Below are 20,175 nucleotides of genomic sequence, written 5' to 3'. Positions count from 1 at the left end.
GAGGGCTAGGAAGTACGGGCGGGCCGACTGTCACTCCACCACACCCTGGACTCCGGCCCCGGTAAACTTCCTGTTACTGGGAGGCAGATACCATCTCTGCGACCACCAGTTTGGAAAAAAGCCTAACGAATTTCTGGTTGGGAATAGTGTGGTAGGAGAGTTCCCAGGTCCGCTTGATCCTGCCGGAGAGCAGGCTGCAGGCGGGCACTAGACTCGGTTTATACCGGGGGGATACAAAGGTGAACAAGACCTGAGAAAGATCTACACAGTGTTACAAAGGCACCCAGAGAGACCGGTCGTCTGTGCCTAGCAGAAACCTGGTAGACTTCCTGGGCGAGGCGGTGCTGAGCAGGGTCTTGAAGGCCCAGCTGATAGACGAGGGGTGCAGAAGACACGCCCCAACCCAGCACAGTGTGCACAGAGGGGGGAGACGTGCGGCCAGGGAGGCGGAGACTCGACAGAAACCACACACCCGGTGGGGTCGCCACTGCACGATCTAACAGCCTGGGCCAGAGCACACGGAACGGGGAGAAGTCCTGTACAGAAAGTGAAAGCTCAACAGAGATCACACACCCTGTGGTACGTGATCCACCAGCCCAGCAGAGTACAAGCTGACCAGAAAGGTGGATCCCCGGAGAAGCCCAAGACCCGAGGCAACCACACACACAAGACACTAGAGGCCAACTGAGCAGTCACGGCGGGAGCCATACCAAATTGGCAACAACAGCAACATCCTAGTTAGTCATTAGTCTTAAACCGGTGGACTGTGAAACCCCCTGCCACAATGAATAAACACCAAAAAAAAGACACCAGAAATACAAAAAATCAAGAAAGTACACCACCAAAAGTTAATAAATCTCATACTCTAGATCCTATAGAACAAGAAGCCCTTGAAATAACTGACAAGGAATTTCGAGTGATAATTCTAAAGAAACTGAATGAGATACAAGAAAACTCAGCTAGACATCATGATGAAATGAGGAAAAGTATACAGGATCTGAAAGAGGAAATATACAAGGAAATCAATGTCCTGAAAAAAAATGTAGCAGAACTTGCTGAACTGAAGAAGTTATTCAGCGAAATAAAAAACACAACGGAGAGTTTAACCAGCAGGCTTGTCGAAGTTGAAGAGAGAACCTCTGAACTTGAAGATGGGCTGTTTGAAATAACACAAGCAGACAAAAAGAAAGAAAAAAGAATCAAGAACATGGAAGAAAATCTGAGAGAGATATCAGACAACCTCAAGCGCTCAAATATCCGAGTCATGGGTATTCCAGAAGGGGAGGAAAATGGAGATTCCATTGAAAACATATTCAACAAAATAGTGGCAGAAAACTTCCCAGGTATAGGAAAAATCACAGATCTTCAGATCCAGGAAGCTCAACGATCTCCAAACGTATTCAACCCAAAAAGGCCTTCTCCAAGACATGTCATAGTCAAATTGGCAAAACTCAGAGACAAAGAGAGAATCTTAAAAGCTGCAAGAGAGAAGCGTCAAATCACCTATAAAGGAGCCCCAATCAGGTTAACATCAGACTTTTCATCACAAACCCTAAAAGCTAGAAAGGAATGGGATGATATTTTCAAAATACTAAAAGACAAAGATTGCCAACCAAGAATACTCTACCCTGCAAGGCTATCCTTCCGAAATGAGGGGCAAATAGTATATTTCTCAGACAAACAAAAACTGCGGGAGTTCACTACCACAAGACCACCCTTACAAGAAATCCTCAAGGGAGTACTGGGTTTGGTTCCTGAAAAATAACTACCACTGCCATAAAAACCTAAGAAAAATCTAAACCCGCTAGTACAATAAAAATGGCATTCATGAAGAGAAAACAAGCTAACAAAAACACTATCTACAACCTAAGGAACCAACAAACAAAGAAACCAAACAGTAAATCAGAAAGCAAGGAACAAAAGACACCTAAGACAACCAAACAACCAATAAAATGCTAAGAATAAATCAACACCTTTCAATAACAACTCTTAATGTTAAAGGCTTAAATTCCCCAATTAAAAGACACAGACTGGCTGACTGGATCAAAAAGCAGGACCCAACTATATGCTGCCTACAAGAGACCCACCTCACCCATAAAGATTCACACAGACTAAGAGTGAAAGGATGGAAAAAGATTTACCATGCAAACAGAAAAGAAAAACGAGCCGGAGTGGCTATTCTTATATCTGACAAAATAGACTTTAAACTAAAAACCATAAAAAGAGACAATGAGGGACACTACTTAATGATAAAAGGACTGATCCATCAAGAAGACATAACAATCATAAATATGTACGCACCCAATGTTGGAGCAGCCAGATTTATAAAACAAACTCTATTAGACCTAAAGAAGGAAATAGACACTAATACCATAATAGCAGGGGACCTGAACACTCCACTGTCAATACTAGACAGATCATCTAGGCAAAGAATCAGTAGAGAAACACAAGATCTAAACAAGACTCTAGACCAATTGGAATTGGCAGATATCTACAGAACATTCCACCCAACAACCTCAGAATATTCATTCTTCTCATCAGCACATGGATCATTCTCCAAGATAGATCACATATTAGGTCACAAATCAAGTCTCAATAAATTCAAAAAAATTGGAATTATCCCATGTATCTTCTCAGACCACAATGGATTAAAACTAGAAATTAATAACAAGCGAAATTCAGGAAACTATACAAACACATGGAAATTAAACAGCATTCTACTTAATGACATATGGGTCCAAGAAGAAATCAAGCAGGAAATCAAAAAGTTTATTGAAACTAATGAAAACAATGATACATCATACCAAAACCTGTGGGATACTGCAAAAGCAGTATTGAGGGGAAAATTTATTGCATTAAATGCTCACTTCAGAAGAATGGAAAGATGGCAAGTGAACAACCTAACACTTCACCTTAAAGAACTAGAAAAACAAGAACAATCCAATCCTAAAGTTAGCAGACGGAAAGAAATCATTAAGATCAGAGCAGAACTGAATGAAATTGAAAACCAAAAAACAATTCAAAAGATCAACGAATCAAAAAGTTGGTTTTTTGAAAAGATAAATAAAATTGACAAACCATTAGCATGGCTAACAAAAAAAAGAAGAGAGAAGACTCAAATAACAAAAATTAGAAATGAAAAAGGCGATATTACAACTGATTCATCTGAAATACAAGGAATCATTCGAGACTACTATAAACAACTATACGCCAACAAATTTGAAAATCTGGAGGAAATGGATAAATTTCTGGACACACACAAGCTCCCAAAACTGAACCGTGAAGACGTAGAAAATTTGAACAGACCAATAACAATAAAGGAGATTGAAGCTGTTATCAGAAGGCTCCCAACAAAGAAAAGCCCAGGACCAGATGGATTCACAGCAGAATTTTACCAAACATTCAAAGAGGAATTGACACCGATTCTTTACAAACTATTCCAAAAGATTGAAACGGACGCAAATCTCCCAAACTCATTCTATGAAGCAAACATCATCCTGATACCAAAACCAGGTAAAGATATAACCAAAAAAGAAAACTACAGGCCGATATCCTTGATGAATATAGATGCAAAAATCCTCACTAAAATACTAGCAAACAGAATACAGCAACACATACGAAAAATTATTCATCACGATCAAGTGGGATTCATCCCAGGGATGCAAGGTTGGTTCAACATACGCAAATCAATAAATGTGATACACCATATTAATAAACTCAAACACAAGGACCATATGATCATCTCTATAGATGCTGAAAAAGCATTTGATAAAGTTCAGCACTCATTCATGACAAAGACCCTCTATAAGTTAGGTATAGAGGGAAAGTATCTCAACATAATTAAAGCCATATATGCCAAACCCACTGCCAATATCATCCTGAATGGGGAAAAGCTGAAAGCTTTTCCTTTAAGAACAGGAACTAGACAAGGATGCCCACTCTCACCACTCCTATTCAACATAGTGTTGGAAGTACTAGCCAGAGCAATCAGAGAAGAGAAGGAAATAAAGGGCATCCAGATTGGAAAAGATGAAGTCAAACTGTCCCTGTTTGCAGATGACATGATCCTATATATCGAACAGCCTAAAACCTCTACAAAAAAACTCTTGGAATTGATAAATGATTTCAGCACAGTAGCAGGATACAAAATCAACACACAAAAATCAGTAGCACTTCTTTTCTCCAATAGTGAACATGCAGAAGGAGAAATCAAGAAAGCCTGCCCATTTACAATAGCCACCAAAAAAATAAAATACTTAGGAATTGAGTTAACCAAGGAGGTGAAAAATCTCTATAATGAGAACTACAAACCACTGCTGAGAGAAATTAGAGAGGATACAAGAAGATGGAAAGATATTCCATGCTCTTGGATTGGAAGAATCAACATAGTGAAAATGTCCATACTACCCAAAGTGATATACAAATTCAATGCAATCCCCATCAAAATTCCAAAGACATTTTTCTCAGAAATGGAAAAAACTATTCAGACATTTATATGGAACAATAAAAGACCACGAATAGCCAAAGCAATGCTGAGCAAAAAAAATAAAGCTGGAGGCATAACACTACCTGACTTTAAGCTATACTACAAAGCTATAATAACCAAAACAGTATGGTACTGGCATAAAAACAGACACACTGACCAATGGAATAGAATAGAGAATCCAGAAATCAACCCACACACTTACTGCCATCTGATCTTTGACAAAGGCACCAAGCCTATTCACTGGGGAAGGGACTGCCTCTTCAGCAAGTGGTGCTGGGATAACTGGATATCGATATGCAGGAGAATGAAACTAGATCCATACCTCTCACCGTATACTAAAATCAACTCAAAATGGATTAAGGATTTAAATATACACCCTGAGACAATAAAACTTCTTAAAGAAAACATAGGGGAAACACTTCAGGAAATAGGACTGGGCACAGACTTCATGAATACGACCCCAAAAGCACGGGCAACCAAAGGAAAAATAAACAAATGGGATTATATCAAACTAAAAAGCTTCTGCACAGCAAAAGAAACAATTAAAAGAGTTAAAAGACAACCAACAGAGTGGGAGAAAATATTTGCAAAATATACATCTGACAAAGGATTAATATCCAGAATATATAAGGAACTCAAACAACTTTACAAGAAGAAAACAAGCAACCCAATTAAAAAATGGGCAAAAGAGCTAAGTAGGCATTTCTCTAAGGAAGATATCCAAATGGCCAGCAGACATATGAAAAAATGCTCAACATCACTCAGCATCCGGGAAATGCAAATCAAAACCACATTGAGATACCATCTAACCCCAGTTAGGATGGCTAAAATCCAAAAGACTATGAACGATAAATGCTGGCGAGGCTGCGGAGAAAAAGGAACTCTCATACATTGTTGGTGGGACTGCAAAATGGTGCAGCCTCTATGGAAAATGGTATGGAGGTTCCTTAAACAATTGCAGATAGATCTACCATACGACCCAGCCATCCCACTGTTGGGAATATACCCAGAGGAATGGAAATCATCAAGTCGAAGGTATACCTGTTCCCCAATGTTTATCGCAGCACTCTTTACAATAGCCAAGAGTTGGAACCAGCCCAAATGCCCATCATCAGATGAGTGGATACGGAAAATGTGGTACATCTACACAATGGAATACTACTCAGCTATAAAAACGAATGAAATACTGCCATTTGCAACAACATGGATGGACCTCGAGAGAATTATATTAAGCGAAACAAGTCAGGCACAGAAAGAGAAATACCACATGTTCTCACTTATTGGTGGGAGCTAAAAATTAATATATAAATTCACACACACACATACACACATACACACACAAACCGTGGGGGGGGGGGGGAAGAAGATATAACAACCACAATTATTTGAAGTTGATACAACAAACAAACAGAAAGGACATGGTTGGGGGGAGGGGGGGAGGGAGAAGGGAGGGAGGTTTTGGTGATGGGGAGCATTAATCAGCTACAATGTATATCGACAAAATAAAATTAAAAAATAAATAAATAAATAAATAAATAAATAAATAAATAAAAAAAAAAAAGGAAAAAAAAAAAAAAAAAAAAAAAAAAAAAAAAAATAAAGAACATAAGAGAAAAACATATTATACAGTATTACACAGATACTTATCATTTCTGTTGCTCTTTTTTCCTGAAGTTCCAAGATTCTCTGTGGTATCATTTCCCTTCCACCCAAAGAACTTTCTCTAACATTTCTGTTAGAGCAACTAATTCCCTTATTTTTCTTCATCTTAGAATGCCTTTATTTTGCCTTCATTCTGAAGGTTATTTTCACTGGATATAGAGTTTTGGGTTGACAGTTCTTTTCTTTCGACTTTAAAAATATTGTTTCATTTCCTTCTCATCTCCATAGTTTCTGATGAGAAATGCATGATCATTCAAATTATTATTTTTCTACTTATTACACGTCTTTTTTTTTTTTCCTGGCTGTTTTCAAGATATTTTCTTCAATTTTAGTTTTCAGCAGTTTTATTTTGTTGAGTCTTGAGTGTACGATTCTTTGAGTTTATCATCTTTGGGGATTGCTGAACTTCTTGAATCTGTTAAGTTTGTGTCTTTCACCGAACTTAGAGAATTTTTTTGCCAATATTTCTTCAAATATTTTTTCTGTATACCACACTCTTTCTCATCTCTTTCTGGGAGTCCAGTGATACAAATGTCAGATATTTTGGTATCGTCCCACAGGTCCCTGATGCTCTTTTCAGCTTTTTCTCTCCCACTCCTTTTTCTTTCTGTTGCTCAAACTGAATAATTTTTAGTGATTTATTTTATTTTATTTATTTATTTTTTTTGTGATGGGCCGCACCGCGCTCACTGGCTGAGTGCACCGGCCATCTCTATATAGGATCCGAACCCGCGGCGGGAGCGCTGGTGCGCTCCCAGCACAGCACTCTCCCGAGTGCGCCACGGGGTTGGCCCTAGTGATTTATTTTAAATTCAGACTTTTCTTTGTCCTCTCTATTCTGCTATTAAGCTCATCCAGTGAGTTTTAAAATTTTAGTTACTACATTTTTTTAGTTCTGCCATTCCTATTTGGTTCTTTTCTTTATTTTCTATTTCTCTGCAGGGACTTTCTATATTTGTTTGTTTTAAGGATGTTTACTCTTACTTCTTAGAGCATGGTCTTACTAGCTGCTTTAAAATCTCTCTCTTTTTTTTTTTTTTTGTGGCTGGCCAGCACAGGGATTGAACCCTGGACCTTGGTGTTATCAGCACCATGCTTAAAATCTTTGTCTAATAATTCCAGCATCTGTGTCATCTTGGGGTAGGTGTCTGTTGATTGCTTTCCCATTGCAAGCCCATGAGATTTCCCTGGTTCTTCATATGTTGAGTCACTATGGATGGTATCCTGGACATTTTGTATATTATGCTGTGTGTCTCTGGCTGTGTGTCTTCTTTAAACTCTATGGAGAATGTTAGGAATTTTGGTTTACCAGGCAACTGATCAGGTTAGGTTCTGCCTCCTGGGCAGGTGGTGTGAGAATAGAGAAAAAAAGAAAAGCAATCAGGATTCCCCTCATTCCCCTAATCAGACATTTAGGCACCTGTGCTGCCACTGTTGTTGTTGCTATTGCAGCCACAGGCTTGCCTAGGGCTGGGATGAGATAGAACGGAAAAAGGGAGGAGTAGAAAAAAAACCCAAAGGAATCCCCCTACTCTCTGTCATGTAGGAGTCCCATTTCCTGCTCCTCAGACCAGAAAGAGAAGGCTTCTTTGCATCTGTTATGTACTTCCATGTTGTTGACACCATATCAGAAGTAAAATAAACAGGACACTCACCAGCAGCTAGATGGCACTTTGAGTTCCCTAATCGACCAGCTAGAAGTTACTTTCAGACTCCTTAGATAACTACTCCAAATATTTGGTCCAGGGACTTTAGATCTATTCAGCAGGAGAGACAGGGTGGGGTTTGCTTACTCCATTTCACCTAGAACTGGAATCATACCAGGGGCTTTTTACTCTACTGTACAACCAGTATGGAGAACCACTGTGTACATGTGTGTGGATATTATGCATCAGGGGAAACTTTTTTTCTTTTTCTTTTTTCTTTTTTAAAGATAACTGGTAAGGGGATCCTAACCCTTGACTTGGCATTGTCATCACCACACTCTCCCAAGAGAGCCAACCGGCCATCCCTATATAGGGATCCGAACCCGTGGCCTTGGTGTTATCAGCACCGCACTCTCCCAAGTGAGCCACGGGCCGGCCTTGGTGGTAACTTTTTCTATAAAGGGCTGAACAGTAAATATTTTAGGCTTTGTGGCCATATGGCCTCTGATGCAACTACTCAATCTATTCAACTCTGCTGCTGTTGTGTGAAAGCAGCCATACACAAGATGTAAATGAGTAGGCATTGCTATCATGCAATAAAACTTTATTTAATAAAACAGGTGATAAGCTGGATTTGGCTCACAAACCATGGTTTGCTGATCTCTGTTCCATATCACAAGTAGCAAAGTTGGCTAATGGCAAAGTTCACTTTTGGACCTTCTTCCATGCCTCAGATGGCAGAATTCTTCAAATAACTACAATAAAGTTATTGCTTAACTCTCCCATTCTTAGTCCCATGATGTTCAAGACTGTTGCATACATTCAATATTGGTTCAATTATGTTCTTGGCTGATTCTTGAAACAGCAACTTTTCTAGAGCTAAAATACAGTTTTAAAAACTAAAAATTCAAGGAGATTTGACCATTTTATATCTTTTACATATAACTGAAAATTCTGCAGTTATTTCAAATAAAAACCTAATCGCAATTTTCTCGAGGATATGTTAAAGCAGAGGAGAACATAGAAAATAATGTCCCAACTTGTTTTTCCAGAACCTTCCTGATTGGAGGTATGGAGAAGTTGTTATCCTTTCACTCACCTGGTTTCCTGCCACAGAGATAGAAGGCTAGTCTGTCAGTCAGCTCATACTGTATTTCTACAAGGCGTTCTGCCAGCTCATGGTGCCCTCCTTGCCTACCAACAGAAAACAAAGTGCCATTTGTATTGCTCACTCTTCACGGGCTTTAGAATGGAAAAGTACAAAGATGCCTCCTTAGATATCTGAACAGTTTATTAAACATGACTTTTTAGAATAATCAAACTTTTTTCTTGGCAATGAATCACATATTATCTTTCCTCATTTAACTCTTTCTGGCATTTATGAATCATTTTTTTCAAGAGACAGTAAATTCTGGGAGGGCAGAGTTTTGTCATTTTGCCCATTTTATCCTCTGCAGAGCAGAGTAAGGTGCTTTGCAGTTAATAAAGGTAATTTGAAAAAAGAGGGAAAGATTGATCTTTAGTCATCTAAATGATATTCAAGACTAACCTATGGATTTACTTATTTTTCTAGCATTTCATAGTTAAAATTTTTCAAATTAAAAAAAATTTAGTTTTATAGTGGGCACCCAGATGTCCACTACCTAAAACTTACAATTAGCATTTTACTATAATTGTTTAATCACAAATCTATGGATTTGCTTTTAAGTTCAAGCAATGACTAACAGCATTAAAAATTGAAGAATAAGTTCTGTAATTTTTTTTTTTTTTTTTTTTTAAAGATGACCGGTAACGGGATCTTAACCCTTAACTTGGTGTTGTCAGCACCACACTCTCCCAAGTGAGCCATGGGCCGACCCTGAGTTCTGTAATTTTTTATACTCGATTTGGACTCTGACTATGGCTGAAATACCACTGTGTTGTAAAGAACAAAGTAAAAGACTGGAAACTAAGCACACTGATTTACAATTCTACCATTCCCTGACTTTGCCAGGCTGAGCTTATACGTGTTTAAAATGTCTTCATCTGCAAAATAATAGAATGTAAATCTTTAAAGGGGTTAAATGTTAATCATACACAATTTAGCTACTTAACACCAAATCATAGCCAACATAAAAAACCTGAAATAGAGAAGTTGCAAAAGTAGGTCTCTTACCTTGCATAATCAACAGGAGTTTTCCCACTAGAATCTTGTGTGCCTGGGTCTGCTCCATATACTGCCAATAATTCAGCCTGTAAAATCTGCCCTGCTTTGGAGGCAACATGGAGTGGGGTATTTCCTTTTTCCTAAGAATCATTAATAAAAAATAGGCAAAAAGCAAATTAAATAAACAAGGGCTACATGAACACAACTCACTTAGTTTAAATTTAATATCTGAATCAATTCATGTTTTCTTACAGGATGAAAGAAATTGGCTTGTGCACCCAAGGATAACAGTCTCAAACAGGTTTCAAGATTCCCTGTTCTCACACTTGAATGGAGTTGCTGAAAAACACACGAACAAAAAAGTATTTGTTAAAAGCGTATATAATGTACTAGAGCAGCTGGTAAACCACTTTAATATATGTTACATTAGTAACGCATATAACCTTTATTTGGCTCAGTAAGGTGGTCGGAACTGTCTCTCCTTTGCTGGTCACAACCAGCCCTGGGCTGTAAGGTACAGTCAGGTTCATTTTACTGATGAGGAAACTAGGGCTGTAAGGTCCAAGTAAGTGGCACACCCAGAACCTGATTAAGAGGCAGTGTGAGGAGGTGGTTGTGCATGACTGTGAAGTCTGAGAGACCTGAATTTCAAACCATACCACTTCGAGCTTTGTGACTTTGACCTTGAGAAAGTTCTTTGAGCAAGCTGAACCTCAATTTCCTTATCTCTAAAATACTGATAATAATGCTACCTATTCACAGGGTTATTTTAAAGATGCAATGATATAAGAGTGCTCAGCACTGAGCCCAGTATATAGGAAACGCTCAAAGAATACAGATGCTATTATATGTTTTTGTTCTTGTTGAATGGAGGGTTTTAGGTCTTCAAATTCTACACTGTGTAAGCTACAGGATTCTGCTTTATACCATACCCTCTCCACAACACTATTCTTTTGTACACAATGCTTTAACGAAGTCTTTCAGGGTGGAAAATAGACCTGTGGTATACCAAGTTCTGTATTATTACAGAAAAGCTTTTTTTTTTTTTTTTTTGGAGGTTGGCTGGTACAGGGATCTGAACCCTTGACCTTGGTGTTATAACAGAGCACTCTAACCAACTGAGCTAACCAGCCAGTCCCAGAAAAGCCTGTATACATTAAGAAAACGAGCTGCCTTCCTTCAAGTCTAACCTAGAATTGTCTAAGATGCAATAACCCTTATCACAAGGAATGGAAAAATCTATTCTAACATCTACATCCAAGTCTCATTTTTAAAAATTTATTTTTAAAAATTTTGGTAAAAAAAAAAATCACATACCAAGTCTTATTAATTAATGGAAGTAACAATCATATATATTTCTATGCAAAATTAGAATTATGAATTTTGACTGCCCGTGTTCTGTGTGAATAAGCATTTGTCAAAAGCTTTGAAAATAAAGATGAGGATTTCTCATGGCATCTCTCAAAAAACATGCCAAGGCCCATATAAAGCAAATCATCTACTTATTTTATATGTATAATAAACAATTCTGTGTACCACAGCTTTCAGTCACAATGATTCCTGAAGATACTACTTACTATGCAACCTGGAAACCTGACGAAGTTAACCCTCCACCTTTGGTACTTTTTCTAGCCCTTATTAGAAACAAACAATTGTCTGGCAAACTATCTAGTCCCTTCCAGAAACAAACTCTGAGATGGTTCTTATTTCAAAGTTAAACAAAAAAAATTTTTTTTGAAATACATGTATAATTTTAAAAACCATATCAGAAACCATATCACACTTTTCTACATATTTTTCCTCTTTGCCCTTGTACCTCCCCTAACATGAATCACAGCCATTAAGATTAAAGATGAAACCAATTGCAAAACAAGCTGTTATTAATTATTTAATATACAGAAATGAGTTTTTGTTTTCCTTTTTTTCTTCCTTTCTGACCTTTTTTCTTTTTTCCAAATAAAACAATTTACTATCTCATCCAGCTTTTTTAGGGATTTTAAAAAAGTGTGACCCACCTTACTAAGATCTTTGGCAGTGACACTATCATCATCCCGGCAGGGCAAGCGATGGACAAATGCTAACATCTGATACTTGGCTCTGATGAATTCTGCTTTATTGGGACTGATTCGAAAACAAAAAAGAAAAGAGTTCACTCACAGTTCAGATACAACATTCCCCATTCTTCTACTGTAAAAGAAGAGGAAGTGACCCATATCCCCCACTCAAGAATAAAACGAACAATACTGAAATAAGTTTCAGCAGTGTTTATGACCTGAAGTCTGAAAACATACATTAGTCATTATAATGGCTAGGACTGCAGAATACTTGCTTTTTATAGTATCTTTCTTCTCTGTGTAATTTTCTTAATTGACCTGGCAACCTTGAGAGGAAGCAGTATTTAGTCCCATCTTATAGGTGAGGCATCAGGCACACTGGTGCTCAGAACCTAGATTTCTGGTATGACTGCCTCTTGTTTGAGCACCTAAGTTTAAACCTGATTATGTCAACAGGCTCCAAGCCTTGGTCTTTAACTGGACGAACCATTTATTCCTTGTAACCATGCAAAAGAGATGGTCCCGCCCACCTCATTCTGCATTTGTAACAGTAAAGAAACCAAAACACAATTGGGTAACCCCCTCCTGTGCTGCCCTTGTGGAGGATGGTCAAAAATAGGTACATTCCTTTCTGTGGGCCCCATTTGTTATGAAGAAATAAAAGTATTTATAAACATTCCACTCGGGCCGGCCCGTGGCTCACTCGGGAGAGTGCAGTGCTGATAACACCAAGGCCCCGGGTTCGGATCCCATATATGGATGGCCGGTTCGCTCACTGTCTGAGCGTGGTGCTCACAACACCAAGTCAAGGGTTAAGATCCCCTTACCGGTCATCTTTTAAAAAAATAAATAAATAAAAAATAAAAAAAATAAACATTCCACTCACTGTACTTTATCCTGTGGGTTAGCTTTACGTCTTCCACTCATAATAGAGGCAGGGTCCAGCAAAGAATGCTCCCATATAGAATTAGCACCATTATTATACAAGGTTTCAACCATCTAAAACCAAGCAGTATGAAATCAGATTTAAATTTCTTTCCACAAATATTCAATGGGAGTCAGTGACCCAACTGGGAAAACAAAGCCCCATTACAAACCCCAACATGTTTGGGATATTACTTATACCATTGTTTTTGATTTTAGAATGAGAAAGATGAACCTGTATGTAGGATTCAGCTTTGACCAGTAGGACAGCTAAATACTAAACAGGTCTGACTGTATTGTTCTTATAGATTATGAAGGAAGAATACTTTGACATTTTAGGGCAGTGTTTTCCAAGCCGGATCAAATACTATTTTCAAGATTCTTAACAACTCATGTACTGTCTATACTATTCACTTAAGTTTTTCTTTAAATTCACTCACTTTTCAAAACTTTTATTAACAATTATGGTTTGATGTGCTAGTTACAGTTTTCTTATAGACATTAAAATAATATAACCTTTAAAATAAATATTTCAGTGTTACCTACTTCTACCTTGAGTACCATTGGTGATTCATGTACCAAACTCTGTGAACTGTTGCTTTAGGGTCAACCCCGGCATTCTAAACTACTCATGTCTGGACTACATTCAGATTTTGTAATATAATCTGGCTTTGTAAACACAGAAAGACTTGAGAGCAGTAAATACCCCCTTTCACATGAAAATGAGGTGTTAGAAATTCTTAAGAAAGAGTTATTAATAAACCCTATCTCCTAATTTCATTTCAAAGCATGACTCTTCAAATGGCCCCATCTGTTTTTTACATCAGCAGGTACATTTTCACATCAGAGATCTAAACTCACTCGTTTTGGTCCCCAGGATCACACAGGCAAATTTAAGGGATATGTTGTGCAGCTGCCATAGATTTAGCGAAATATGTACTCAAGACAAATGAAGGCAAAACAGACACTTAATCCTCAGTTCCAAGAATATTTGACGAATGTGTACCCCCAAATAAGAGTATAGGTAAAATGACATTGGACCCCAAATAAAATAAAGAGCCCACTTAACACAGTGTTAGGCACACAATCAAAACATGTTAACTTCATTCGCTGATTAGTAACAAGAGCATTAAGAAAACTTAAATCAGATGTTACAGAAATTTCTGAGGGCTCCCAGCCCATGCTTCTATCAAAGCAGGAAAAAATGTTCGAAATATATTAGCATAGACTCAGAAATAAGTACATCAGTGAAAAGTTTCTCAGGCAGCAGCTTTCAGAAACATTCATCATGGTACATGTTAAAGATGGACTATATAAAAACAATTTCTGGTGACAGCCTAGAAAGTCAGTGGTAAATATTACCAAGAAATTTAATGACCAGATATCTACCTATGTGTAATTGAGCTTTTGGGACAAGATTTATGTTAGGAGGGGAAAAAAGCTTTTAAATGATGAATTAAATACAGATAACACTTATATGTAGCATTGATGGGCACGGCAACTCTATTCAATTATGATTCATTTTTGTAAGACTTAAGAAGTATACTAGGTGAAATTTAGTTACTAAAACAATGAGCCCTAAAACATAAGTTACAAACCAGGAGAAGAATTCTTTTCTTTTACCTGAAGCAATGTTGGAGGCCATGGCGTGTGTCTGAGATGCCTTACTTGGGAGATATGGCGCCCTAGACTCCGATGGACACTGCAGCACTCGTCACATATAAAAGTTCCCCTATTTACTGATGCCCAGGATGGATCTGGAAAGAGAATGAAACCTTAGTGGTGAGGACACCAGCTGGTTGCTGTACTGCCAGATGGCAAAAGACGATTGAGGTTTGGTTTTTCAGAAAAACAAAGACATTTTTTGTTGTTTTGGAATGCTTATTAACATATCAAGCTGGGGACCGTTTCTGATGTTACTACCTATCTTGGCAGATTAGGTACAATGTTAATTGAGGTCCAAAATAGGAGCTGAAGCTCTAAATAAGTAGTTATCTTCTTTCTGTTTCAGAGCCATAATGTGAATCTACCATCTCAGATGCGTGCTCTTTCATTTAACATAAGAGAAGCAGATTGAGAGGATACTGATGAATCATTTCAAATCATATGATTTTGACAGTGAATTATCCATGCATCTGAAGTAAACAGTGAAAAGACTGCTGCCCTAATTCACTGCTACAAATCAACATGCCTATATGCTTAGTAGAAAGCTAAGAGTGACAGAACTATAAAATCGCTCAGCTACTATGGTTCTGAGGACAAGGAAACCTGGCTTCCTCCAACAGGAAATGTTCTACGATAGCCACTTGTTTTAAGCTACTAAGTCCAATTCTGCAACTTATCTGAAAGAACAGAAGCAAAGATGTAAAATAAAAATAAGTAATATTTTTGGTGTGTATATAATACTTTTTTTCCTTTGAAATCCCACAGAACTTCATTACACATCTTTTGAAACAAGGAATAAGTCACACTTGGTAAGCAGGATGGATCTGGGTACGTAAACTGAGCACCTGGAAGCCCCAAATAAAGACCTACATTTCAACAGACTCACAATGCGGTGACAATAGGTGTCACTCAAGCTGCCTATATTTTAAAATTCTTCAATGTCCACAAAAATCTCTAAAATGCAAGTACACTATCTTTACCATTTTTTAACAGTTTATTCAAACTCTTTCAAACCATATAATGAAAAGTTATGGGATTTCAATCAAAGACAAATCCTGGGAGCCAGAGAGTGGTGGTTAAGAGGGTTGGCTCTGGTGACAAGAAGTCCAGGGTCTGAACCCCAACTCTGCCACTTCTTGCACAATGATCTCAAATAAGTTACTTCTTGGAGTATCCTCACCATGGGTCAAATGGGAATAACAACACTTCTCAGGGTAGTGAGGATATAAAGATAAGTAAAGCACCTCTTAAGTACTCAGTAAGGTTAGCTGTTAAATCTTTTCTAAATTATTTTCTAAGTATTATTCAGTTATTTTCAAGAGTCCACTGAAATTCATGATAACTGGCAAAAATTTCTGACTGGAAATATAACTCAATTCAACTACTGTACATTATGAAAAGCAAAGATTGGAAACATCAAGATGAAGCATCCCTGCAGAGATACATAACAAATTGCTTTCTGCAGTATGGTACTACTACTACTAACATAAAAGACTGTTTGGAAGCATAGCTTTTGTCTTCACACATCATTCAGAGGATTCACAGTATTCCTGAAGGAAATTAAACAGGGACAAGACAGCAAGGATATAACACATTAAGCAAGGTTCTCGCTTAATCACTGTAACATCATGAATCAGAATTCTATGGAGAAAATATTAGAATGTTAACATAGTAAAATCAAAATTGAGTAGGTACGAATGAGAATTGAGTGAAACCCTTCCAGTTTATCTGGATGCTTTATGCCAGTGGTTCTTAACCTAGGCTCCACAGACACCATAAATAGACTTCAAAAATGTCTGTGATCCCCTCTTGGAAATCTCACGTAAATTCTGTATGGTAAGTACAAGCGCATTTTCTGGGCAGAAGGCCTTAGCATTCATTAGAATCTCAAAGGGATCCCTAACCCTACAGGTAACTATTTCACTAGGGCTTGGCAGAAAAGGCAGCAGAAATTCCTAGCTGCTCAAGTTCACAGAACCTTTCAAGGTAGCTTAATTATATTCAACACAGGAAGGAAGTGACTCAAGTCTCTATAGATTAGGCATACCAGACAACAACTAAAATGATACAGTGGAAGAGAAAATGTTCTGAAATGCACAACACACTACAAAAGTTCAAGATAGTATTCAGGGTGGCAATGGAGAAGCAATTTTCCTTTGCTCTATATCATCCATTCAGAAGTGAAGAATATGCATTCTAAGAGGAAGTTTGAAGCTAGACACGTGAATCAAACACATTGTACAGAAAGTTCAACTGAAAATAGGCAAGAAAATAAGGAAGTGGAACAAATAACATTTTTAGAGAAAATGATGGAGTCTGTATAACCCACATTAGTGGCTTATAAAACAACTTTTTAAAAACCCTTCTTTCCCCTCCCTATCTTTAAAAAAAAAAACTGGTACCACCACCTGCACTATACAAGCCATGAAATAACCACATAAGGTTTGAGTTATCACAGCACTATTTAAAATCGGTATTCACTTCCAAATGTCAAGAAGAAGACTAGAACACTTGCAAAGCCACTGGTGTTCAGTGGTTGAATTAAGATTGTTTATTGGACGCTATTGTGGCAAGGAAGTCATCTTACCTTTGAATTACTTCAAACTCAAAGCTGATAAATCCAAGTACTGAAAAAAGCATATAATAATCTATCCAGAGACCTGTCAATTCAGTTTCAATTGCTAAGACAGATCCGATCTCTAAATCAGGGTACTAGACATGGGAGGAATGGTTTTGGACTTTCAATGCCAAATATCAGTATGTTTACATTGCCAGTGATTTTGTTGTTTGTTAAGTTGTAATTAATTTATGATTTAGAAATTCAACTCTAGCTTTAAGGGACTTCAAGAGTTCTGTATTAAGTAACATAATACAAAAAAGAATGAAAAAACTTAGGTGAGATGCTCTTAATATTCATTGAATCTTCCTAACTACTGAGCGTAGATACTCCCAATTATCCCCATCGGAAAAATGAGGAAATCAAGGCTCAGCAAAGTAAAGTCATCAGCCCAAGTTCACCCAGAGGCAAAATCTAGTTTGAACCCAGGCCATTGGAACCCCAAACTTGAGACATGCACTGCCTCCTAAGTGCTAGTTATGTTTGCAAGACCCCGACCTCCTGGGGATTCTTCCGGGTGAAGCGGCTGTCGGGATGTCAGAAGCGGGGAAGTCACGGGGAGGGAAGCCCGGAGTGTAGCCCACCCCAGGCATGGCCTCCTTGCAGGGCGAGGGTCCGGTAGGGGGTGACACCTGCAGTCTCGGGGGGCCGCGGCTGGGAGGACGTTTGCATTTTACTTCTGTAATTGGCCTTCCTGCGGATTGCCCAAGCTCCTTCCTGTTGGGGGAGCGGGCCCGGCCCCCGCCGCCTCCACGACGGCTTCGGACGGAGAGAACGAGAGAGAAGGGAGGGACGAGAAGTACGGGAGCACGGCGGCCCCCTACCCGCCCGGCTCTGACAGGCCTGGGATGGGTCCCCCCTTAAGGCCATTCCGGGGCCCCTCTTACTGTGACCCCAGGCGTGGGGTGCAGGACTCTGCCGCGGGAACCCCCCCGACCCGAGGGGGCGGCCCTGGGGAAGGGGTCCGGGCCGGGAGAGCAGAAGGGATCGGGCCCAGCCGGTGCTACTCACCCGGCCCGCTGCAGTCAGCGCACAAGTCACTGCTCCGGAGCCGCTTCGACATGGTTCCCGCCTCCCACCTGCCGGGAACTAGGGGCCCCGAGACAGCTAAGGCGGCGGCGGCGGCAGCGCTTCCGCTCTAACGGGTCCCCGCGGCGGCGCTGGCGGCGGCGCCTCTCCCTGAGCGCCTCGCAGCCGCGGCGCAAGACGCACGCGCGGGGCGGTGTCCTTCTGCGACTGGCAGGTCATGTGACCGGAAAGGGCAAGTTGCCTTGTCGCCATCTTGAGTGAGGGCAGGTGCCTACCCCAGCGTCGTCTGTCCTACGTCTCTAAATCTTAAATTTGGGTCTCCCACTCTGGAAGAGATTCGCTTCGTCTCAGCAATGATTAATACCAGGGGAGCAGTACAATCTTGTGACCAGAACTCTGCAGCCACAACCTCCCGGAGTCAATCAATGGTTAAGTCAAGTTCATTCATTTATGCCTTTATTCAACAAATATTTATTTTGCACCTGCTATGTTCCACACACTGTTCCAGACACAGGAGAAGCGGGAGTGAGCAAAGAAGACAACATTTCTAGTCTTTATGGAACTTATATTCTACTGGGGGTAGATCTACACTAAATTAAGTAAATAAGATTAAACTAGATGATTACTTCTTTAGGCTGCAGTTTTAATCTCATCTTCCAAATAGAAATAATGTGTTGTCTACCTCTAGTCTATAATTTATTTTTGTATGGCCTTCTACCTAAGAGTAATCTTCACATTTTTAAAGGGTTGTAAGAACAAAAAGGAGAACAGAGAGAGGGAAAGACAAAAAAGAGAAAGAAGAATATGCAAGAAAACTGCATGAAACCAGCAAAGCTAAATATTTACTGTCTGGCTAAGGACAAATGGAATAAGTTATGGGAAAATGTGGTATGCCTGATCCTTAGTAAGCCCTCAATAAATACAGCTTCTCTTATTACTGATATTACTATTATTTTCCAATTACTGCTTTTCTTCATATAATTGGAATTTGAGAATAAGAATAGCTAGCCTAGAGTAATTTATAGGATGGTGTGAGATTAAACACAATGAAATGAGGTTAATCAGTGTGGAAGAGAAAAGAGATGTGACTCTAACACTAATGAATATTTATTGTATGTGTTACATATAAACATAGATATGATCTCCATTCAGCAAATCATTGAGTGCCTACTGGGAACCAGATACTAGTTTGGTTTTAGGTACTCCGCTAAGCAGAACAGATGTGGTCCCTGCCATTGTGGAGTTTTTGGACGAGTGAGATAGGAGAAAATGTCAATAAACATAGGATGATGAAGAGGAAGAAGATTAAGTTGCACAAATCATCTTAAAGAATGAGAAGAGCCAGAAGAGGACTCAGAATCACTGGTCTTGGGTCCATCTCTCCAGTGTGATAAATGTGTGATGTGGGAATAACCACCTAATTCCCACACATTCCACAGTTAGAACCTCCGGATGCTATCCTGATACTCCTACACATTGTTTTGGTTCGACAACTCACAAATCTTTGGGCTCCACATGTGTGGAGAATGGATTAGGCCAGGATTCTTGAACAGCTGTTGTTGCAGGCATCTGAAAAGCTGAATGTGCATAAGCAGAGAATGCAGAGGGAATGTTTTCAGGATGCATTGAATAACTTCTCCCAGCTCTGTAGTCTTGTTGTAGACAGCTGAGTAGAAGCAAAAGCAGAAAGCTCAAGCTGGTGAGTAGCTGTAAGTTAACTTGGTTCTTCCTTGAGTCAAGAAGACAGAGTGCCTGGGATTGAAACCCAAAGGATGAACTTCATATTTGCAGAATGTGGTCAAATCTGGATATTATATACAAGTATTAGTTCTTTCAGCTATAAACCCAAATCCAAATGGCTTGCTTAAAAATGACACTTGTAGGTGGCTTTGAATGATAACCCAGTTTGGAGGAGTTCAGACAGAACAGTGTTTCTCAACTGGGAG

The 20,175-nt window shown here is 39.1% G+C and overlaps 1 protein-coding gene across 7 annotated transcripts in view; it reads right to left on the bottom strand.

Moving 5' to 3' along the window:
• Positions 1 to 18,383, bottom strand: part of GIT2 (GIT ArfGAP 2) — a 51,926-nt gene extending 33,543 nt beyond the window's left edge. For all 7 annotated transcript variants that reach the window (XM_063085598.1, XM_063085600.1, XM_063085601.1 and 4 more), the window contains exons 1-7: positions 18,212 to 18,383; positions 14,542 to 14,675; positions 12,881 to 12,993; positions 11,956 to 12,061; positions 10,193 to 10,279; positions 9,950 to 10,080; positions 8,894 to 8,988 (exon numbers count right to left, since the gene is read on the bottom strand). In XM_063085598.1, coding sequence (XP_062941668.1) covers positions 8,894 to 8,988; positions 9,950 to 10,080; positions 10,193 to 10,279; positions 11,956 to 12,061; positions 12,881 to 12,993; positions 14,542 to 14,675; positions 18,212 to 18,263 — 718 coding nt within the window. In that variant the 5' untranslated portion in view covers positions 18,264 to 18,383. The remainder of the gene's footprint in view (positions 1 to 8,893; positions 8,989 to 9,949; positions 10,081 to 10,192; positions 10,280 to 11,955; positions 12,062 to 12,880; positions 12,994 to 14,541; positions 14,676 to 18,211) is intronic.
• Positions 18,384 to 20,175: the final 1,792 nt, after the last annotated feature.

This window comes from Cynocephalus volans, chromosome 2 (genome assembly GCF_027409185.1).
Source record: "Cynocephalus volans isolate mCynVol1 chromosome 2, mCynVol1.pri, whole genome shotgun sequence".
NCBI classification, from domain to species: domain Eukaryota; kingdom Metazoa; phylum Chordata; class Mammalia; order Dermoptera; family Cynocephalidae; genus Cynocephalus; species Cynocephalus volans.
The sequence above is the reverse complement of the archived record's forward strand: the minus strand, read 5'-3'. Positions and strand labels throughout refer to the sequence as shown.